This window comes from Peromyscus californicus, unplaced genomic scaffold, assembly GCF_007827085.1.
Source record: "Peromyscus californicus insignis strain IS unplaced genomic scaffold, ASM782708v3 Scaffold_1__1_contigs__length_55948999, whole genome shotgun sequence".
NCBI classification, from domain to species: Eukaryota; Metazoa; Chordata; class Mammalia; order Rodentia; family Cricetidae; genus Peromyscus; species Peromyscus californicus.
The window spans coordinates 25,421,995-25,445,646 of NW_026294492.1; the positions used below are offsets into that span (position 1 = coordinate 25,421,995).

At 47.3% G+C, this 23,652-nt stretch overlaps 1 protein-coding gene and 1 long non-coding RNA gene across 6 annotated transcripts in view; one reads left to right on the top strand and one right to left on the bottom strand.

The window, feature by feature from the left end:
• Positions 1 to 19,193: 19,193 nt before the first annotated feature.
• On the bottom strand, positions 19,194 to 21,356 carry LOC128115519 (uncharacterized). Its single transcript, XR_008220189.1, has 2 exons — positions 20,845 to 21,356; positions 19,194 to 19,877 (listed from the first exon to the last, which is right to left on the bottom strand). It is a non-coding gene; the product is annotated as an uncharacterized LOC128115519 (long non-coding RNA).
• A 23-nt stretch (positions 21,357 to 21,379) lies between these two features.
• Positions 21,380 to 23,652, top strand: part of Ltbp1 (latent transforming growth factor beta binding protein 1) — a 396,032-nt gene continuing 393,759 nt past the window's right edge. For 4 of the 5 annotated variants that reach the window (XM_052746278.1, XM_052746279.1, XM_052746281.1 and 1 more), the window contains exons 1-2: positions 21,380 to 21,924; positions 22,885 to 22,955. In XM_052746278.1, coding sequence (XP_052602238.1) covers positions 21,449 to 21,924; positions 22,885 to 22,955 — 547 coding nt within the window. In that variant the 5' untranslated portion in view covers positions 21,380 to 21,448. Of the gene's footprint in view, positions 21,925 to 22,884; positions 22,956 to 23,652 lie in introns of those variants that run through there. The other variant, XM_052746282.1, reaches the window with a different exon arrangement.

Sequence of the window (23,652 nt, forward strand, 5' to 3'; positions counted from 1 at the left end):
TTGTAATGGCCATTTTGTTCTCTCTGCTACCCTCCTTGTCCTAAACCAGGAGAGAATGTTGCATGCCTGTTAGGACAGGGAACACAGTGAACAGAGGAACCAGAAGGTGTGAGAAGGAAGAAAATATGGTGAGAGCAGCCAGGAAATCCTAGCAGGAGAGGATGTGGCGTTGGTTGGGATGAGCACTGTCTTGTTTTATTTTTGTTCTATGCCTGTTCCATCACTCTGGGAGCTAGTCTGTAGACGTTTGCCGGAAGGGCTGTCTCCCATGCGTCTCTTTGAACCCATGCGGTTTTTTTTTCTTCCCTGAATGGTTTTTCTATTGTAGTTAACTATATAAACGTTTGTTTGTGTTATAATTGTTCTGTTTCAGATTTTCCTTCCTATGCTAAAGACTAGAGTTATCTACAACATTTGAGACAATGACTTGAATGTAATACTTTGTATGACGAACATTTTCATTTCCTATGGTTTACATTTCTTTTTCCTATTGAGGCTTTTGACTCCCTGGCTCTAGGTGGAGGCCCCAGAGGGCAGAGGGCAGGGTTTGTATTGTTGAAAAAGAGTTACTTTTGTCGTAAAAATTTCCACTTTCTAGAGAGAAGCCAGAGAAGAACCAGATGAACAGAGGCGGCTTCGATAGTTTTGGAAATACAATCATGATCTTTATTTTGATTGCTTAAAAACATCTACAGAAGGCAGTATCTTCTGCCAAAATGACTTTTGCAAAGAAAATACTTGACTGCATTAACTGCTTATGGCAGCAACTTCTCTTGAAGGCAATGAGAGTAGCCGCTACGTCGGCTCTGCCAACTAATAGGAGGGAGGAAGGCTTAGGGACAAATTCGAGTTTTATTTTACCACTTGAAAATGAAATATGGGCCATATCTTGTTCATCAGGGAGATGAGGTGGGTCATTTAATTATTCAGGTGTGGTAAAGTGTGTGGAAGAAGGTCTCAGCACCAAAAGCCTGGGCTCAAGCCCTTTTCTCCTGTGCGGTTATTTTCACTAGGTGTAAATCTCAGTGTTTTTGACCATAAAATGGGAAAATAATGTTTAGATAGCAAGGCTGGCCGATGACTGGTCCAAATAAGCCATGAGGGCGAGTAAGTCTTCCTCAAGTCATTTGTATAAATATGATCATGTCTGAGGATTTTCTTTTTTGGGGCAGCGGGGGACAGCTAGAAGCGACAAGAGGAAAAAAGAAAGGCAGCCTGGCATCTCAGCCCTGTGCCCTTGTCCCCGCACCAAGTGTTAGCTTTTATGTTCTAACAATATGTCCCCCCAACAATGAATGGGGTTTGGAGTAGAGCACATTCTTGGGGTCCAGATGACAGACTCTTCCCTGTTGTGCTCGGGTCAAAGGGACTGTGTAGACTCAGAGCAAACACCACCAGTGAAGAGTTCTCAAATGGCTTGTGAGCCGAGAACGGCAAGGAGACAGGAGAGAAGAGGAACACGTGCAGATGTGTTCCTGTGCTGATCTGTGACGGCCTGCCTCTAGGATGCCTAGAAGATCCCTGGGAATTCTTCAAGAGATCAGTGGAGTGGGGATCGGGCTCTTAAGGACTCCGGTCCTATAGGTAGAGACTTATTTTACTAGAACGTCACAGATTGGTGAGGAGACATTTGATGTTGTTGTCTGTCATAGGCTTCCAGGGTGAAGTCTCCTGTTGAGCTACCAGCAGTGACTCTGCCAAGGCCAGCTGCAATCTGGAAACAACAGGTCACAGGGGTAGGGAACCACCTTCCAAGGAAACCCATGGGAATTTTACTGCACATGAGTCATGCCTCTGGCATTCTTACTGAGGGCTTAAGGCTGAATTCTTCTCAGTCTCTTCTCTTCAGGAGTTCATGGTCCTCAGAGGGTCACCCTTTTTTTTTCCCTAGACCCCACATTCTAAGACATGCTTCAGAGGGAGGACTGGGCAGCTCACACAGCCTCCTGAGGGTCTCCAGCCTTGTCAGGCCCAGGCCACAGCAGGTGGACCACCTTCGCTCATGGATGATTCAGAGAGGCTTCAGCCTCAACCGCCATTGGCAGGAGGCATACAGTTATTGAAGAGCCACGTCTTTATGTTTTAAAGTCAAGACTATGTTTTCTCTGCTTCAGATCATTGTTTTGATTGCTACAGAAAAGAACCAGCACAAGCAAAAATTTGTTCACAAAACTAGTTCATTGTTACTTTATAACTGTAATTTTGCTACTGTTAAGCCAGGTGGTGGTGGCACATGCCTTTAATCCCAGCACTCGGGAGGTAGAGGCAGGTGGACCTCTGTGAGTTCAAGGCCAGCCTGAGCTACAGAGTGAGTTCCAGGAAAGGCGCAAAGCTACACAGAGAAACCCTGTCTTGAAAAACCAAAAAAAAAAAAAAAAATTGCTACTGTTATGAATCATGATGTAAGGATCTGATATGCAGGATAGCTGACATTTGATCCCAAAGGGGTCATGACCCACAGGTTGAGAACCACTGCTCTAACAGACGGCTGTCCTCTTCAGTCACGGGTGCATCTCTTGAGGGACATATGTGGAATGGAGATGATACTGGTTTTTCTATCAGATTAGCTGAATCAATGCTGACAATTGGTGAGGCAACAGCTGCTAGAACCAGGCTGACCTCACCCCATTAGGTACCTTTGGAAGGTAGTCAACACAACACAGTTGATGTGCCTGCCACTCTTCCAGGTCATCACACATGGGCTGGACATGCTCACTGCCCCCAGTGACCATGAAGTGGGCACGGGGATTATTAAAATGAAGCAGAGACATCATAAAAATGTCAAATGGATGCCGAAAGTGAAGGATTTTAAAGAATGACTCTGAAGAACTCACTCTAAGATTCCTTCAGTCAACTGAAGGAAGACGGCTCTGTGTTTGCAATCATTGCTAAAGTGCAAGGACCTATGGGATATGCCAGTGGAGAGTCTCCCATCTGTTCTAAGGACGTAGAGAGGGCATAAGAAGCCATGGAAATGTGTGGATGGATGCAAAGAGGAAATACTAAGTTGCTGCCATAGCATTCACAGCCTGCAGCAGGGGTGAACAAGCTGTGGCTTGTGGCTTGACCCATCTGACTTACCACCCCTATTTTTGTAAATAGTATTTCACCGGGATCCAGAAAGACCCACTTTTTGACACATTTGATGGCGGCTTACCAACTTACCATAGTGATGAAGTTGGATAGTTGAGATCTTAGAGCCCGCAAAACCTAAAACATCAACTCGGTAGAAAATGTTTTCCCACTCCTGGTCTCATGGGAGAGGCAATGTTAACTCTTGCGGGACATGTTTTGAAGAGGACGCATGGGTATCAATGGTGGTAAGGAGGCATCTGGCTGCTTGTCACCCGGCGGTGGCGAGGTGATGGAGGAACACTCAGTCTGGTAGACCTGGCAACGGGACTCCCTAGTGTCACCTGGACTTGCCATCGGCGTTTATGATGCTATGACACACACCCAAATTACAGTCACTGTCCCAGTTAGACAGGAGTGTGTGCCGTGGGTCTCTCTCTTGGGGACTGGAGTGATACAGTCCTGCATGTCACACCACATACCTTGGTGTGGCTGCTTCTTCCCTTAACTGATGAACAGCGTAGACAAGGAGGCTCTCGGACAGTTAGTTGAGATCAAGGTGAGACCAGCAGGGCAGTGCCACTCCAGTGCCTGGAATCTAATGTGCCACTCCCCCCATAACACTCCTCACAGAACAGACCAGAAAATGCCAGACTCTGCAGCTCCTGGTTCCCTCACAGCCCTGCTCCCCTTAATTCGGCTTTTCTGAGGCCACCTTCACATCACTGGCTAAATGCTGCAGCTGGTGGCGGTAAAAAGAGTTGGTCCATGAACCTCACAGCTGCTTTTTTTAATCTTTTCCATTACATATTTTTTTTAATGGGTTCACTCCAGGAGGCAAGCCTTTCATCGTTCATGCTCAGTCTGTTGAGGGCTACCTCACTGTCACTCTCTGTCCCCCCCCCCACCTCCTGCACCTGATGGTGTGGTCTATGCTCTCACGGAGGCATGGTGAAGATGCCCCCAAACTATAGAGGATGGCATTCCTCAACTGCAATTGGAGGTTTGGTAAAGGCTTAGAGGTGGGCATGTTGAGGCACTGGTGGCACCTGGACTGGGCTGGAGCCTGGGAAAAGAAGAGTGGATGACTGGTAAGAAGAGGAGGAGCTTGGCTTTACGCAGTTTCGGTGTGGACTGTGGTGGGTCCAGCCGAGAGCAGGTGGAAATACAGACAGGGAAAAAAAAATCATGAGGTAGAGTGAGAAGCCAGAGCTTGATTTCCCAACAGAACTCATCTGGGGGGCGGGGGTGGAGAAAAACAATTTAAAAGGGGAAGAATATGGAACAGAACATGAAGTCTTGATAGCTGTCTTCACTGAAGGCTGAGCAGATGAAGAGGAAGGCACAAGAGACTGGGGAGATCATTCATTCATTCATTCATTCATTCGACAATGGAGAGAGGAAGTGGACCAGTACCTGTTCTCCAGGATGCTCACTGAGAGATGCCCTCAGGAAAGTGCAGTACAGATGGAGTCCCAAAGAAACTAGGAGTCAGGAAGCCTAGGGTCCTCTAGCATTAGATGCAGGAAGGCTGAGGAGGAGGAGGAGGCGGCATGGAGAAAAGTACAGAGGTGTGAAGGAATGGTTTGTCTGATTCAGAGTTCTGCATTCTTCCAGACAGCACAGAGCCTCATCAGGCATACCTCTGTTGCCATAGCAACCTCTGGGCATCACTTTGTTGCAGTCTTGAAACTTTGAGGAAGTTACTTTATATCAAGTTACCTACTAATTAGGCTAGTGATTTTTCTGTTTCTTAAAGCATTTTAGATCTATTTTCTCTTCCAGGAATTCATTTTTCAAATTATTCATCATTGGGATTCTGGAGTAAACACACACACACACACACACACACACACACACACACACACACACACACACGGGGGGGGGATTTAAAATGAAATTATCCTGTCATGTGGTGATAAGACTGCCCACTGTAAAAAAAATTTCTTGAGGAATAAACTATAAGTAGAAAATACAAGTCACCCATTTCCCCAATATTTCTCTCCTAATCCTAGTACATTACAGTTAACATTACAGGTGAGTATACTTGTTATTTTGCATTTACAGTTTTGCACAATTTTATATTAGAATTCTTGTGTCTAAACTAATCATCTTGACATTAATAGGATTTAGTAGCCAATCAATCTTCTGTCTCCAAATGCAAGCAGTTTTGAAATATTTGTCCAGTTGTCTTATAAGCACCATTATCAATGCAGACCTAAATGTGAATAGAAATAAATTGTATTTACTTTTGACTCATACTGCTTAACCACCAGGTTTAATGTTTGAATGAATTCTGCAGGTGTGGATTGATGCCACACTTGTCTCTACTGTTGGAAGATATTCTGACCCTGATTATCTCTCTTTCCTCTCTCCCTATTTAATTCTTAGTTTTATTATGCCAATTAGTGAGAATTCAATGCTTATACCAGGAAGCAGACAGGAAGTTGGTTGTTTTTTTTCCCCATTGGAAAAACTTGTTTGCTTTATACATTTTTTTCCAATTGTGTTACTCTCTAAACATCTGGGGCATTTCTGTTTCAAGTGTATTTTTCATGTAACAAACATAGATAGGTTTTAAAGCATCAACTTTCTTTTTTGCTAGTAGACATGACTTGTTACTATTTTGTGGCCACTGATACGTCATATTGGATTTGATTTTGCCTCTTTTTCACACGTTCATTCTATTTGTCCTGTAGAATTCTTCTCCTAGTCCATTTTCCCCTTCTAATTTTTTTAAATTAATTTTTTATGTGTATGGGTGTTTTGCTTGCATGTATGTCTGAGCACAATGTGTGTTCCTGGTATCCAGGGAGGCCAGAAGAGGGCGTCAGATCCCCTGGGACTGGAGTGACAGAGTGTTTTGAGCTGCCATGTGGGTGCTGGGAATTAAACTAGGGTTCTTTAGAAAAACAGCCAGTGCTCTTAACTTACCAGCCACCTCTCCTCTAACATTTTTAATTGCAAAAGTTATTCCTTACCTTCTAAAACTTAGTGTTTTAGGTTTTTTCTAGTTACAGGGTATTTTATTTCTACGAAAGATACTCTGTAATATATTCAGGAGGGTATAGGATGCATGCATGTATATATCAGTTTAAGAAACAGAAAAGGGGGACAGGCCATGGTGACTCATGCTTATGATCCCAGCATTCCAGAAGCTGAGGCAGGGGGAACTGTCATAAGTTCAAAGCCAGCCTGGTCAACATAGTGAGTTTCAGGGCCAATCTGAGTTACGGTGTGAAATCCTATCCCTAAAACAAAGATAAAGAAAGAAAGAAAGAAAGGAAGCCTATTACAGCCTCTTCTTTAGAAGCCCTGATCTCCTACTTCTGGCTTTTATAATGTCACAAATTAGATGTAATTATCAGCATTGATGTTTATTTTGGTTTATTAATGCAATTACCATTTTTCTTTGATCACATAATTGCCTTCTTAGAATGGAGCTCTTCCTTCTGAATGCTTTTTCTTGTTTTTCTTAATTTGATGTGTGTGTGTGTGTACACATGTGTGTGTGTGTGTGTGTGTGTGTGTGTGTGTGTGTGTGTGTGTGTTATTTCATGTGTCAGTGTGTGAGCATGTGCATGCACACAGAGAACAGAAGTCAACACTATGTCCTCTATTGCATCTTATTTTTAGAGACAGGGTATTTCATTGAACCTGGTGCTCACTGACTCATCTACACCAGCTGGCCACAGAGCTCAGGGGATACTCCTGTCTCTACCCCAGTACTCCTTATTCAGTTACTGTCGTGGACATCCATGGCCAGCTTTTATGTGGGTGTTGCCATCGTAACTCAGGTCCTCATGCTTGCGTGGCAGGCATGTTACCAACTGAGCTGTCCCCCCAGCCCCCACTTTCCTTATTTCTGACACATACGCATTTCTCCTTCACTGATGAACGTTCTCCCAGTTGGCGCTGCTAGGCAACGCGCTTTACTGCCTCCTCAGCCTACTGAGGATTCTTTTCTGCTTCCTTTGCTTCGCCTCTTGAACTCCTGATCCCCCACGTCTCAAGGGCTGGGGTTACAGGTGTGCACCACACCTGGCTTCTCAAGATGTTTTGGAGGTAAATTATCTTGGCTTTTGTTCACTTGAGTACAATCCCCTTCATCCTCATTCTTGAGGGGTAAGGGTTCTTCTTGTGTAATTATACACCCCTCACCTATTTCCTCCAGCACCCTGAAGACATTCTTCCTCTTTAGCTTCTATTATTGTTGGCAAAAAAAAAAAAAAAAAAAAAAAGGCGTCAGAAATCGAGCTGATAACCTCTCCCCTGTTTTCATGCTATCATCCTTATTTTTATCATTCTGCACTTTTGCCAGGATGTATGTGTGAGGATGTGAATCTATTTTGAAATTTTCTGGGACCCATAAAGATTTTTGAACTGTGGGCTCATGAGATGGTTCAGTGGGTAAAAGGGCTTGCCCTGAGGCTAATGACCTGAGTTTGATTTCCAGAACCCCCATGGTGGAGAGAGATAGCTGACTGCCATGGGAGAGAACCTCCACACGAGTGTCATGGCATGCACATGTATGTACCCATATACATGCACGCATAATTCCCATACCTCCAGCTTCACACGGCTGACTCTGCTACTTGATGCTTCTGCTAACTCTGATACCTCACACTGTGAGTGGTTTTTTGATTTTTTTTGTTATTATTTTATCGCAAGCTCATTTTTTTTTTTCAGTGAGAATTTTATGAGGCTCGGGTGGAGAGAATACCCCTTCTATTTTCATTAATGCCAGATTAATACGTTATTGGCTTAAAATACTTTTGGAATGGGTATGTGGAGTGAATTTAGTGTGTTACCTCTGCTGGGGTTGGGGTAGAGACTTTTTTTTTTCTTCCAACTAAAATTAAGGTTGAGACACAACATTTTCTTTGCTGGCTTACTTTGCTTAGCAAATATTTTTTACTTTACTCTTTTACTGGGCATGTGGGCCTTTGGGGATTCATTCCAGAGCTCCAAGCTGACACTGCACTGCCTTGTTGCAGAGGTCCCCCCGCGCCCCGTCCTCAGGTGTTGTTAAAACTGAATGGTCTAATTTACAAAACATCAGCAGATGCCCTTAGGGTACCCTGCCTGCTTGGGTGAGCTTCGCCAGCTCTCCTGGCTTCCACTCCTTTTTAACTCCTGAGGATTAAGATAACTTAATTTCCTGCCAAACCCACTATTCATCTTGTCCAGTGTTTTCAAGGTGCTTTTTAGGGAAAGGTCGCCAGGATAGAATGTCATACTGCTGAAAGTACACATCAAGAATCTCTTTTTAACAAAAGATGTGCGGTTAGGAAGGTGGGGACCGGAGGGTTTTTTGTGAGACTCCCACCAGCTGGAGACCTGATGCTTGCTTATGTCTGTGTTCTGAATTGTGTCTGGAGACAGTTTTGAACCAAGCCCTGCCACTTACTACTGCTGAGGGTGACAACAGTCAAACCTTCTCTACAAAAGGCAGAGGACAGGTATTTTGGGGGGTACATGCAACTGTTTGTACCAACGTATTACAAAACGACTTACACAACGGTCATGCCTGTGTTTGAGTAAAACTTTATTGACAATACAGGCAGGGGCCTGGGTGTGGCTTTTGGGTTTCAGTTTTGGCCTTGTGCAGTATTGGTAACACTGGTAGTGTTGCTGATAGGTGGTTGTGAGTATTGTGCTAGTGAATTGGTGGTATCCTAATGCTTGCTACCATGATGTTGGGGGAAATGAGGAGGGTCGCATTGAACTAGTCTCCTGACTTGTTATTATTAGGAGGCTTGCACTTAGATGTGTCAAAACGTTACTTTCTCTGCCGTTAGTGATGGTTCATAATGGAAAAGTGAGGTGTGATAGTAACAGACATCCCCTATCTTACGTTTCTGTCGTCTGTCAGCAAGAGTACCTGCAGCTTGACTTGGCAAACTCTCCATGGAGGGAAGAACTCATCTTTGACTACAAAGCTCCTAGAGAAAGACCCATTTGTCCAGGAATAGCTCTCTTACCGGAAGAAGTTAGTTGAGGCCCTAACTCTGTAGAGACAAAGCTGGTGGCCAGGAAACGATTCATGATCACAGAGAAATCATTCAGCATGCCCAACCAGAAAGTGATAAACTCAAACTGCAGTCCCCACAGACCTCTTAAGATACCTAAGGCCGAGTTTCTCCGTCTCTAACAGCTTCCAGCTGAGGAGCGGTCCCAGGACAGCACTGAGCAACCTCCAAAATGTTCCCTCCTGAAAGTGGGGAATTCAAGACTTTAGTTCCTACCTGCCCATCCCAGATGCCCAGGCCCCAGTTTCTCTTCCAGACTTAGCAAAGGAACCGGAAACAGAGCCCAGGTTGTTTGATGCCAAAGCTGTCACTTGACTGTGCCATCAATTCCCTCCCAGTGCGCAAATAACTGAGTTGTATATCCACGTTCTGCAGATGCTTGCACACATGCTCCTATAGAATTTTCTGGCAACTAGCTGCAAGAAGGCATTCTTCCCTGGTGCTTGCAAAGATAATTTCCTGCAGTTTTAGAGAGAGGCCTTGGATCTTGCCAGTATTGGATCTTAAGAAAAAAAAATGTTTCAAATCTTTTCTTCATTCACAGTTGAAAAAAAAAATGTTCCTCAAAAATGGCTATTGACTCCCAGGTACACACGTGCAGTCCCAGAGCTCAGGAGGCAGGGGTGGTGGTGGGACATGAGTTCAAGGCTGGTCTGGGCTACTTAGGGAGGCCATGTCTCAAAAAAACAAAAACAAAAGCAAAACAAAAAAAAAAAAACCCAAACCAAACCAACCAAAAAACCCAAACAACAGTCGAGGAGGTGGCTGGCTCAGTAGTAGAATGCTTATGGGTTCATCCCCAGCACACCCACTACCAAAAATAAATAAAGAGAAATAAATAAACAAGGAATGAATGAAGCCTTGAGTAAATGAAGGAGTCAATGACGTCATCAACCTCTTGATTTTTGAAACAAGGATGCCTGTCAGTCTTCTTACTAGCTGGACTACCTGCTGCTATTGTACGCGCCAAGGGTCGGAGCCGTTGTTTATTTAAAAACACCCAGCATTCCCCATGAATCGTGCACTGTGTTACGGTGGAACTATGACACACCAGGCCTCCCCGGTCCCCCGTCGCCACCCCCACCCCCGCGCCCTCTGCACAGGCCTCCAGGCATGAAGCCCAGGCAAGGAAATCACCGCGGGTGCAGGCGGAGGCGGCGGCGGCGGCGGCGTCCCCTGGGGCTTTGGCCAGGTGCTCATATATGGGCGAGAAAGCACTGGGAAAGAGAAGGATGGTCGTGGCATTTCTAAGAGAAGAGTGCCGCCATCCAGGCATCAGGAGGGCGGGAAAGGGTTAAGTGTGAAGTTGCTGGCAGCTGGCACGAGTAACCCGATGCTGCTCAGCAGTAGCTTTTTAAACCTGAGTTTTAAAACCAGGAAACCCGAAGGACTCCAGACACTGGGCTGGTTTTACTGGTCTCAGCAAGCCAGGCTTTTCCTCCCGAGCTGGTGTGTCTTTGGGGGTCTGAGTTACTTCTGCGCACGCCTCAGTTCACCCACAGTTGCTGTTACGGTGGGTTTTACTAGTTCTGGTCTCCGCTCATAGGGCAAAACTAAGAAGGCAACCCAAAAGGATGTTATAAAATCGGCGAGTGTTTGAATGAGGGGGCTCTGTCAGTATGAACAGTGTTCTGAGCCAACCTCAACCAGATTCTTTCTATAGAACTTCTTAAACCCCTCTTCAAGTTCAGGGTTAGGAAAACTCTCTCCCCCCTACAGAGAGCCGCTGCTTGGTTTACTGGGAACAATTTCTGTTGAGGTGGCTCTGGTAAGGCCCTGAATGCAGACAGCTTGTGACAGACATGTCAGTGTCCTAGCCTGATACCTGTGACCCCGCTTTCACTGGAACCAAGAATGTGAAAATAAAGTTGTCACCGGCAGGACGTGTTCTTAATGTGCGTGTTCCATGTCCAGTGTCCGCCGCTGGATGAAAGGTACCGAGCTGAGAGAGAAGAACAGTGAAGGTTAGTCCCTCAAAGGGCTTAGGTGGTCTTCTGAAGGAAGAGGACTCCAGGGAGGGGATGAAGGTGTCTGAGAGAATGATACCAGGAGAAGTTTGGAGGCAGGAGTCCGGGCCTCATGTGTCTACTCACTGGTGGAGTGTCAGGGTCTTGTTTTTCTTTCAAAGAGAAGGAAAAACTGATAGGAAAATGTTGTTGAGACAGACGAGGGAGCAGGCCAGAACTAGCCCCCCAAAATGTGAGTCTTCGAAATGCAGCAACATTGGAGTTGATGTGGATTAGCGGTTGCTACCTTTATTCTTTTTTTTTCCTGACTGCTTTTCCCTTTACTTAGCACCTTCATCAGTCTGATGGGAGGCAAAGAACACACTTTGAAAAAAAAAACTGTCAAGTGTTCATTTTGTGTGTGTGTATGTGTGTTCATGTGTGTGCAGGTATACATGCGTGAATATGTGCTTGGTGGTCTGGAGATAACCTTGAGTATTATTTCTCAGGTCCCATCCACCTTTTATTCCTCTTCCTTCCTTCCTTCCTTCCTTCCTTCCTTCCTTCCTTCCTTCCTTCCTTCCTTTCCCCTTCTTCTTCTTCTTCTTCTTCTTCTTCTTCTTCTTCTTCTTCTTCTTCTTCTTCTTCTTCTCCTCCTCCTCCTCCTCCTCCTCCTCCTCCTCCTCCTCCTCCTCCTTCTCCTTCTCCTTCTCCTTCTTCTTCTTCTTCTGACTAGCTCTCGTGCTTCTTAGAGCTTGCCAAGTAGGTCGGACTCCATGACCAGCTAGCATCAGGGAATCAGCCTGTCTCCACCTCCGCAGTGGTGGGATTACAAATGCATGCTGGGTACCTATTGTTTCCTCTCTCACAACTCAGGTCTTTCCCACCCTCAAGTGCTAACTTTAAGTGGTGTCACACTATGGTGCTATTGTATGAAATCTTTACCGTCAATCAAAGAAAACGACATAGACAATTCATATTGTTAGTGACTTGAAATTTCGGTAAAGCAGCAATCGCAGTAACTCAACAACCCGGGAAGCCTTGAAGGAAGGGAAGCAGGAATTTCCTTTTAAAAGTGGGTCACCATTTATAAGCGACTGAATCTGGTTATAGAGAATATTATTACCCACCTGGCACTCAACCAATCTTGCAGCTGCCTGAGCATCTTTGAACTTTAATCAGAGAAACTAGGAAAATCCCATGGACTACGTGAAAGGACCCAGAAGGGCTTAACACAGAGATTCCAAAATGAAATAAAAATAACACAGGAAACCCCTGCCTCCAGAAACCACACTCATATGGTGCAGATATGCAAACATGTCACGGCATGCGTGTATGGATCAGACGACAACTTGTGGGAGTCAGTCCTTTCTTTGCACCATCTTGGGGACTGGAACTCAGGTCATCAGGCTTGCCGCCAGATGAGTGTGCACACACTCAGGCGCACACACAAATAAATAATTAAATAAATGATTTTTTTTTTTATTTTGGTTTTTGGAGACAGGGTTTCTCTGTGTAGTTTTGGTGCCTGTCCTGGAACTCGTTCTGTAGACCAGGCTGGCCTCGAACTCACAGAGATCCACCAGGCTCTGCTTCCAGAGTGCTGGGATTAAAGGTGTGCGCCACCACCGCCCGGTAAATTATAATTTTTTTAAATGGGTTGTTTCTGTGTTGAGGGGGAAAAACACTTCGGATCTACCCCAAACTGAGATACATGTCAATAGAGAGAGCTACCAAACATGTGTCTTTTGATCACAAGAAGTCCTCCAACTTGTTTTTATTCCATTTTTACCTATGTTCAACTATCCCACCCCGCCTCCTGCAAAGGACATCACCACTCCATGGCTTCTTTTCAGTTTCCGCACGTCTGACGGTACTTTTAAGTTAAACACAACACACTAGAAGTTCCAAGCTAAGGTCCACACAATGGAGAACATGAGGCACTTGCCTTTCTGGATCTGGGTTACCTCCCTCTGGATGACTGTTTCTGCCTCCATCCATTCACCTGCCTACTTCCCAATTTTGTTTTTCTTTACAGCTGAGTGAAATTCTATTGTGTGCACATATATACCACATTTTCATTATCCATCCATCAGCTGATGGACTTCGAGGCTGGTTCCATTTCCTAGTTCTGTGACCAGAGCAGCAAGGAATATGGATAAGCACATGCTTCTACAGCAGGATGTAGGATCTTTGGGGTAGATACTCAGAAGTGGTACATATTGTTCATATTAGCTCTACCCCCAGACTTTTGAGGAACCTCTGTGCTGATTTCCATAGTAACCAGCGTTCCCGCCCTCCAACAGTGAATAAAGGTTTGCATTTCCCTTCATCCGTGGCAGCTTTTGTTGCTGCTTTTCTTGATGGCAACCCTTCTGACGTGGTGAGGTGGAATCTCAAAGGGGTTTTAAATAGAATGTCTCTGATGGCTAGTAATGTTGAACCCTTTTTAAATGTTGATCATCCATTTGCAGTGCTGTTGAGAACTCTCCGGTCAGATGTATAACTCATTTTTTTTTAAATTGGTTTATTTGTTGTCTTGATTTTTTTTTTTTTTCTGTCTCCTTTAAACTGGTGTAAAGGCAGGCCTGAGGTCTTGACATTTTCTCCCTTATGATCTTGGCATTTTTCTCTCCTCATAGATCTTATTGCCCATTCCTTTTTTCTTCTTTTCTTTTAAAGACTTACTTATTTTTATTTTATGTGTATGAGTGGTTCCCCTGGCTGTATGTCTATGCACCGTGTGCAGGCAGAGCCCACAGAGGCCAGAAGAGGGCGCTATAGATCCTCTGGAATTGGATTATGGATGGTTGGAAACTGCCATAGGGGTGCTGGGAACTGAATGCCCTTCCTCTGTAAGAGCAGTTCTTAATCCCTGAGCCGCTTCCCTGCTCCCCCTCCCCCAGTCTTTCCAGTGCTAGCCCACACGTGGCATTACTTGTCTCCCTACGATATTAGCTGTACAATCTTCGTAGAGAAGATTCAGGCCTGTCACGGCCAGGTGCTTATAGCCAACACAAAGGCACTTCCTGTTGCAGGGGCAGCATTGACTTGCGAAACAGTACCATAGGATTTATTTAAGTTCTGCACTTAAAATGGAAGCTGGTGTTAAAGTTTTCTTTTTCTTTTCTTTTTTTTTAATATAACATTTAAAGAAAATTCTTTGGGAATTTCACACCATGCACCCCAATTCCACTCATCTCCCAGTCCGTCCGTGTCCACCCTCCACCCCATAGCCTCCTTGCAAAAAAGAAAAGAAAAAAAATAATAAAACACAACAAAACCCACCTTGTTCCTCTGTCTTGCCCACCTCTCCATCACATATTCGCTCATCATCATAGTGGCATTGGGAGCTGCAGTGTGCCACGCAGTACACCTTTTTGTCCACACAACTTTACTTGCAAATGTTCATTGCAGTGAGTTGTTGGTCTAGTTCAAGGCCTCTGGCTTCTGCTACACCATTAAAACTGGACCCTCACCTAGGCTTCTCTCAGATATTCTGCTGTGCCCTGAGTCACGGATATCCTGCGGCTGTGGTTCTGCAGGACCAGTCCCTTCATCCGCCACTGCAGCAGGTCATAAATGGGATAGATATTGGGGTGTGTCCATTCAAAGCCCTGGTTGTGTATCTGGGTGGTAGCTAGGTTGGTCAGCCCGGGCCTCCGCTGGGACCCCCCCTTCCCCTCAGGTAAGGGGTGGAGCCAGTTCTCCTGCGCCCATGCCTTCAGGACCAGGTCTCTGGCAATCACACCACCACCAGTACCATCGTGCTTCCTGGGGGACAGCTCTCCTGGGAAGAGCAGAGCCAGCTCTCCTGCTTCAGTGACCCACACCCATGCCACTGGCGCTAGCTCTCCCTGTGGGGGGCAGGACCAGCTCTCCCATGCCCATGCCACTAGGGCCGGCAAGGGGCGGGGCTTGCTCAGCAAGGACCACGGACTTCACCATAGCTTTAGGGACATCCACTGCAGCTCAGGCAGGGAAGTCGTTATGGCCTCTGGTGGCAACTCTGATCTCTCAGATAAGTATGGCTCTGTCTGCAGCAAGGCCCTCTGACATCAGCATGGCCTCAGGTGGCGGCCCAGACTACTGACATCCTCATGGTCTTTGCTGATAAGGCGGTTCATGGACTTCTACAGAGACCCGGACTGGGGTGGGTCATGGACTCAGACATGGCCCCAAGTGGCAGCACAGGCCACTCCCCTCAGCCATTTCCTCAAGGCCATCGCGTCTCCGGTTCGGCCCCTCTCCACAGCACATGAGAGACTCCACTTCTCTTTCTCTCCCATTTCTCCACCACGTATTTGCTCTTCGTAGTGATGCCAAGCGGAGGGCAGACTGCTCTGCTTTGATTTCTTTCTTTCTTTCAAAGGCTCCACAAAGGCCAGTTTAAGGCCCTGGTGGATAGTCAACAAATGTTTGTTGGAGAACGATGAGAGGTACTTTAAGAGAAGGGAAATGCTGGGGAGCCCTCTGGTCTTATTGCTGCCTCTCTTGGAAGTACCTCGTGTTTCTTTTCAAGGCAAACCTGTCTCTGTCTTGCTCACACGGCTCAGCAGACAGATTCTGACATCTCTCTCTCTATCTGTACAGCTTCATGTTATTTCTTTTTTTTTTTTTTTTGGTTTTTCGAGACAGGGTTTCTCTGTGTAGCTTTGCGCCTTTTCTGGAACTCACTTGGTAGCCCAGGCTGGCCTCGAACTCACAGAGATCCGCCTGGCTCTGCCTCCCGAGTGCTGGGATTAAAGGCGTGCGCCACCACCGCCCGGCTCATGTTATTTCTTATTGAAACTGAGCCAGGTGTAGGGGAGGAAGTTACACACTTTTAATCTTTTTTTTGTTTGTTTGTTTGTTTTTGGAGACAGGGTTTTTCTGCGTGCCTCGAACTCACAGAGATCCGCCTCCCTCTGTCTCCCGAGTGCTGGGATTAAAGGTGTGCGCCACCACTGCCTGGCCTACTTTTAATCTTTTTACCTCCACTTTTTAATCTTTTTGAGGCTGTTTCACAGTGCAGCTCAGGCTGATCTTGAACTCCTGATCCTCTTGCCTCAGCCTCCCCAGTTCTTGAACTCCTGATTCTCCTGCCTCGGCCTTCCCAAGATTACAGGTGTGTGCCACAATGCGTGGCCTTCACTCCTGGTTTCTGATAGAACAGTTAGTTGACAGTGCAAGAAAAGAGGACTGTGAGAATGAATTAGGTACCCACTTGGGGTCTACCTGGAGTTGAAGATTCCCTCTTTGCCTCCCTGCCTATGCAGGGGGTTGGAATCCCTGTCTCTCTGACTTTGTGTGAGTTGCCTGGCAGCCAGACACACTATACAGGCATGGGTTTAATTCCTGGCCAAACCAGGATGACTGATGTTCAGAAAAGCCTTCCAGAATCAGATCGAGCATCCTGAGAAGCTATGCTCACAGGTTCATCCTTCCTTCCTTCCTTCCTTCCTTCCCTTCCTTCCTTCCTTCCTTCCTTCCTTCCTTCCTTCCTTCCTTTCCTTCCTTCCTTCCTTTCCTTCCTTCCTTCCTTCCTTCCTTCCTTCCTTCCTTTCTTTCTTTCTTTCTTTCCTTCTTTTCTTTCTTCCAGAGGTGGTTCTCTCTCTCTCTCTCTCTCTCTCTCTCTCTCTCTCTCTCCTTCCCTCTCTCCCTCCCTCCCCTCTCCCCCCTTTACTACTTTGCTAAAGTGCTGGACCTAGAGATGTGCATCACCGCTCTCAGTTTAGGTCCCCATTTCTGTCCTCCCCATGTTTCCTGTTTCCCTCTCTTCATTCATCTCTGTCTGTGCCCGTCTCCATTCACTGATCTCTTGTCTTTCCCCTGCTATGGTTCACTCTCGTTCTAGCCTCCCCGCTCCCTTTGCCCATTCTTGTACTACGATCTTTTCCTGGGAAACCATCTCCCTTTCTCTCTTGTTCTACTCAGCTCTGTTCTGTTGTTCTAACGAAATGCCTTGGATAACAAGCTCACACGTGGAAAAGGCCTGTTTAGTTTATGGATTTGGAAGCCCCGGTCCGTGATTTCTCTCGGTCTCTGCTGAGACAGCACATCAGGGCTGGAGCATGTGTCCGAACAAACTTCTCACCCCGTGACTCAGGAAGTAAAAAGAGCAATAGGAAGAGCTCATGCTCCCATAATCCCCTTTGATGGCACATCCCCAATGACACATAGACTTCCTCCGAAGCTGCTTCCATGAAAGGTTCCATCACCTCGCTGTAACATCACTCTGGGGACCAAGCCTTTAAGACATGGGCCTTTGGAAGACACTCAGCAAACTGTAAGCATCACACATCCTCTGTCCCTCAACCTCACTCTTCACGTTGAGTATAGACTCATGACGTTTTAACAGCTGCCCCTTCACCTCTCCTTTGCTCTTTCTAGGAATTTCTTAATGAGACTAGGGAGGACTGAGTTGGGGGCCTCCATGAAATCCTTGGCTGGAGAAAACACGCGTGGACGCATTTTTGAGCGCAGGCAGCCACAAAAGTTGATTTGTAGCTAATCCTAAATGCAGGAAAAGATTTTCAATTACAAAGCTCATAAAGTGTAGAGATGAGGGAACCTGGCTGCGTGCTGTGTTTGACTAATGGTCTCAAAGTGCTTTGAAATCTTTGGCATGTGCCGGCCTCTCTTTCTTCCCTAATCTTCAAACCCACGGGTTTTAATGGGAAACACGATCTTCTTTTCTGATTCATTTACACTTAGCTCATCTGAGTATTGTTTTCGAAAAACCATCTGAAGTCCAAGAAGTTTTATGAGATCTTTAAAAACTTGGTTTTCGAACAAGGAAGTTGTGTACTGCCAATATAAATGGGCCTTGGACCCTGGTGGGGTTTGGGGCCAGGGTCTGTGGCACTAAGCTGGGTTGAGACTTGGCAAAGGCCGATCTCAATTCCTGACAGAAACTGGGCTTTCACTTTCAGGATTAATAGTGAGTTCAGTGTTTGAGATGAGCGACCATCTCGTGTGATATTACGTGAGGGACACAGTGCAATTCCCAAGGATTGTCTTGCTAGTCATGTAAATAACAAGAGACTTGTGGAAGACTGTGGCTCCAATGGTATCTGCCAGCAGCCCCCAAGTAGGGCTGCTTGCTCGTGCACATGCTTGTATATTCATGGTGGTGTAGACACGCATATGTTCCAGCATGTGTATGGGCTCCTAGGGATGGAGTGAACATTCCCACTAGAGATTACTCATGTGGGAGGTTATAAATTGGCTGAAGATGCATCAGAAATGCTGCCCCCCCCCCACTGCTGTCAAGAGAAAGAAAGATTGCATTGTATATTTTCAATGGTAGAAGACATTTGTAATTTTTTCTTTCTTTCTTTTTGGGGTGGGCATGGTTATGGTGTGTGTGTGTGTGTGTGTGTGTGTGTGTGTGTGTGTGTACATGCTTGCCTTTATGTTTGTTCAGAGGCCAGAGGAGGACATTGGGTGTCCTGTGTTATCATTTCTGCCTTATTCCCTTGAGACAGGGTCTCTCACCTAACCTTGAGCCAGGCTGATGGCTGGCAAGTCCCAGCATCCTTCATTTCCTTCCCCCACCCCATACAGTGCTGGGCTTACAAGCTCCTGTGACCATGTTCTGCTTTTGTGTGGGTGCTGGGGATTTGAACTCAGGTCCTTGGGGTTGCACAACAGGTACTCTTACCTCCTGAGCTATTTCCACAGGAAACACTTCTCTGTGGAGCCGCAGAGCAGAGTAAAAGTCAGTTTCATTGCAAATACAGTGATTGCAAGCAGACCCCCCCGATTATCTAGAGACTGACATCCAGACAGGTGGGGTGACTTGCTCAAAGTAAAGTAGCAAGGCTAGGTCTGGAGGGTCTGCTTCCAGCTGTGACTTCTGCAGACAGCTGCTTCTCCTGTCCTGGATGCGGCATTGACCTAGGTCATCTATCCCTCTTGGTCCTGGGAGACCAATGGTCCCATCCATTACTGAAGACTAGTAAAGACTTCTTGTTGGTGATGCTGTCCTGGGTCATTCTTCCCTTGTCAGGTCTCTTCCTCACTTCCCACCCCATGGCCTCCTTCATCAAAATGTTCTCAGCCTTGCCTCACGCTTCCTTCCCCACTCCCTGTCCGCTGCAACTAGCTGCTTAGAAAAATCCCTACAGGACACACAAAATCTTCATGGGCAGGCTTGAACTGTAGCTAGGAAATGTTTTTTTTTTTTCTCTTGTGAATTGTCCACAAGATGACAAAGAATTATCGGCTATACTATGACGTAGGATCGTGGAGATCAAATCCTGGCTTGTGAGTAACAAATTCTGTTACTTTTCTCTAAGTGTTACTTAATTCAGTTGTTTATCTTCTTAAAGGCTTTATTTAGCTCTTGTTTCCCCAGCCAGATAGGTTTCCTTAACACAAAGGCTTTGTGCCTTGGGATACTTTGTAGCTCCAGATAGATACAAGGATGCTGTCTGTATATCTGTATGCCTTTTGCTCAGCAGACCCTTGACAGACATTTGTTCCCTTGTCTTATAATTCATACAGAACCCAAAGATGCAGACGTGAGACAGTGTCTTGGCTCTCCCCCTCATTATGGTTCATTTTGACCTGGCTCTGAGGCTGAATTGGAATTATCTTGTACAGAGGGACAAGCTGTTAGGGTGGGAAGGGACTTTTCACCCAGTTGGTGTGTGTTGAGGAAGCAGGATTTCTGAGAGTAGAGGTGAAGTGCCTGTGCCCTGTAGTAATTGGTAATCATTTTAGGCTGGGGCCCCGGTGTATTTCTTGGATGACAGTGATTCTAAGACGCTGCTCTTGAAGAAAGGGAGTGTTCGGGCAGCTGGAGGCCCAGGCTTCTCCGATCAAACACTCACCAGTATTTCTGCAATGTACAGAGAAAAGTAGATCAGAGATTGCTTCCTCAACTTGAAATGATCTTTTTTTTTTATCATCAATATTTCTTAAATCATTCTCGCTCGCTACCACTTCTATGGAAATCTAGCAAACAAAGGCAATCAAACTTATTAACAGGAGAGAAAACCAAAGTCTGGAGAAAGACCCTTATTAGTTTATGTTTTTAAAAATTTGTCTTTTTTTAAATGTGTATTTTCACTGTTTTGTCTGCATATGTGTATGGGCACCTGGAGGTCAGAAGAGGGCATCAAACCCCTGGATCTGGAGTTACAGATAGTTGTGAGCCAATATGTGGGTGCCGGGAATCTAATCCAGGTCTTCTGAAAGAGCAGTCAGTGCTCTTAACCACCGAAACCACCAAGCTATTTCTCCAGACCTTTTTTTTTTTTTTTTAGATATACAGTTATTATCATGGACTTTCGATTTCAGGCATGTAATAACAGCATGCATTCTGTTGATAACATTGTTTTATTTCAAATGTTAGCAGTAAAGATGTCATTTCCTGGTTTTCTCCAAAACTCTCTTTCACCCCCTCCCTCCAACACACACACACACACACACACACACACACACACACACACACTCTTTAGGAATACAAAATGCTCCACTCTACAAGGACCACCGCCTGGGCGGTCTCTGCGGGTTTTCTTCATTTACAGGGCGCCCCCTGCTGCCCGCCATGCATTTTCGACCCTCCAATTCCAGAAGTAGGGTACCACCAAGTCACCCGGAGTTATCCTTAGGTCTAATAGGACTAATCACTTTCCAAAGGACAGCTCAGCCTACTTCGGATAGGCTTTTCTGGGGCCCGACCTAGTGTTTTAATCCAACTCCTGTTGACAATATACGAGCAAACTCGGGTAAGAAAGTGCCTGAGTTTCCAATTGCATAGCCTGAATCTATAGGGCTGCTAGAAAAAAAGGCTGTTCCGGTACCGTTCTGAGCCCTTTGTCTTCTCCTGGGACTGGGAACCGAGGACTCGGGGAGCAGGGACCTCAGTCCACCCGACCCACAGCCCCAATCTCTGGATGCGGAGGGTGGTGGCTCGTTCTCCCGGCTCATCTCAAGCTTTCCCCAATTAGGATTTGCTGCCTGACGTCACGTCTGTCGCAGATTGGCTGTTCAGATCTGACACACGGCTCCACCGGGGAGAAGAAACTTTTAAAAGACTTTGCAGCCGGGGCTGCCTCCGAGCGTCCAGCGCTCACGATCGTCCTCTCCCACCCTCGCGGGTTGGCGCCCGTGGTACCCCGGCTGCACCCCGCGACACCCCGGCTGAGCCAGGGGACCCTCACCTTGCGCAGCCCGCGCCCCTCCCCTACTCCCCACCCCAACTCCCGCCCCCTGCTCGCCACCGCTCCCGGCTGGGGTCCGCTGCCGCTCAGCCGCCCGCAAAGCTCCCTCCCCTGCGGCCACCCAGTCGGCCTCCACCCCGCCGCGTCCCAGCTCTCCGCGGAGTCCTCGGGGGGGGGGGGGGGGGATACCGAGCGAGCGAGCGCGCCGGGGCAGGTCGAGCCGCGCGGCCGGAGACTGGCCGCGATGGCGGGAGCCTGGCTCAGGTGGGGACTCCTGCTCTGGGCAGGGCTGCTAGCGTGGTCTGCTCACGGCCGGGTGCGGAGGATCACGTACGTGGTGCGCCCGGGCCCGGGGCTGGCGGCCGGAGCCTTGCCTCTGGCTGGGCCCCCACGGACCTTCAACGTCGCGCTGGACGCCAGGTACAGCCGCAGCTCATCGGCCACCTCCAGCCGCTCCTTGGCCGGGCCCCCAGCCGAGCGGACCCGGCGCACCAGCCAGCCTGGCGGCGCGGCCCTGCCGGGGCTGCGATCACCGCTGCCACCCGAGCCCGCGCGTCCGGGGGCTCCCGGCCGGCAGCTCCACTCTAAGGCCGGTGCTCAGCCCGCGGTCACCCGCTTCGCCAAACATGGCAGGCAAGTCGTGCGCTCCAAAGTGCCCCAGGACACCCAGAGCGCCGGGGGCTCCAGGCTGCAGGTTCAGCAGAAGCAGCAGCTGCAAGGGTAAGCCCACGCTCTGCCCGCCTCCCGCGCGGGGACCCGCCGGGGCTCGAGGGACCGTCTCCTCCCCACCGGGGGCGCTGCGGGAAGGGGCGAGCGCGGGGGAAGCCCGCTCACTTTTACTGGCGTTTAACTCCGAGTGCATTGTTACGGAGCTGCGGGGGAAACACAAAAGGCATTTATTTCTTCCCCGGGGCGTAACCTCCTGTGCACAAACCCTTCTGCTCCTAGACCATGGGCGTAAACATGAAGTCACTAGAGCTTAATCCCAAGGCATCAATTAAACTTCTTGCAACTCGGTTTTTTTTATTTTGGTTTACCTAATGAAAAAGGGATTGGGAGTGAAAGTTGGCTTTAAAGACCCAGCTCTCCTTGGGCATCCTGGCAATTGTAGACCTGGGTTTTCTGGCACCTGTGGGGGTCGGCTGTCCTACGGTGGTAGGGGTTGCGGTTTGTAGAGCAGTGGGGCTTGGAAGGTTTGTTATTCAGTGCTGGTTAAGTATCCCCACGGCACTGCTTTCTCTCCATTAATCACAAGTTGGGGTGGGGGCGTCTTAATTTGGACATTTGGCTCCCCCCGCAACCCCCCCCCCCCGCAAGGCTGGATCCCCTAGGAGTGATCTCACTTTGTGTGTGTGTGTGTTGGGGGTGGGGGTGGGAGGAGAGGATGCTTCTCTCTGAAGCAAAGTGGGCCCAGAGAATATACAGACTACATTTGACTCTGTTTTAATTTGGGGGTTAAGACAACCATTAGTTTGGATTTTTATTCTCCGCCCTTTGGCAGGTGAATGGTCCCCTTACCCTTTCACTTGGGCAACTTTGGGTTGGGCATCCTGAGTGCATAGGGCTCTCTCTAATCCAGAGGAATGTGGAAGCAAGAGATTGGCTTTTCAGGAACGCTCTGAAAGCGGGAATTCTTGGGAAGTGAGCGTCGTTGGACTCAGGGGTCTGGTTTTGTTTCAGGATCAATGTCTGTGGAGGGCAGTGCTGCCATGGCTGGAGTAAGGCTCCCGGCTCTCAGAGATGCACCAAACGTAAGTTACGGTACTCACAGCGGCCTTGCACAATGGGCCAGGTGTGTGTGTGTGTCAGGGTGGGGTGGGGGAGGTTCTACAGGGGGCCTCTTGAAGAAGCAGGCGCTGCCCCCGGGGATTCGAAATCTGAAACACAGTTCACCTGCAGCCTGCATAACCCTCAAGGAAGGACTGGGTTATGCGGGTCCACCAGCATTATGTTAGCCAAGACTCCTCGGCACTCAACTGTCTCATTTGAGTCAGGTGCTAGAGGAAAAAAAACCCCATTTGAGGGTAGACTGTGTGCCAGAACCAATACGATTATTTTAAACATGGCTCCAACAAATAAGAAGCATCCTTTACCATGGTGGGAGAAGAGGGATGGAAAGGAGAGATCCTTTCCTGGAATAAGGCAAGGAGAGTCACAGTACTGGGGATTAAGTTTTAAGGCTACCCAGGTGCTGAGCAAGCTCTCTGTCAATGAGCTATTAATACATTGTGCATCAATACACACAGCCCCCTCTCCCCCATTTCTAGAATTACAGACCTGATCTAACCAGGCCCAACATGATAAGTGTATAAAGCTTTCTGAGAAGAGTTGCCCGCATCCTCCATCCTCGGGGGGTCCAGTTCTTTTCCAGAATCTTTCTGCACTTGGGGTTTCTTCCAGTTAATATACATGCTTAATGGTATAGTTTTATTAATAATATATATATAT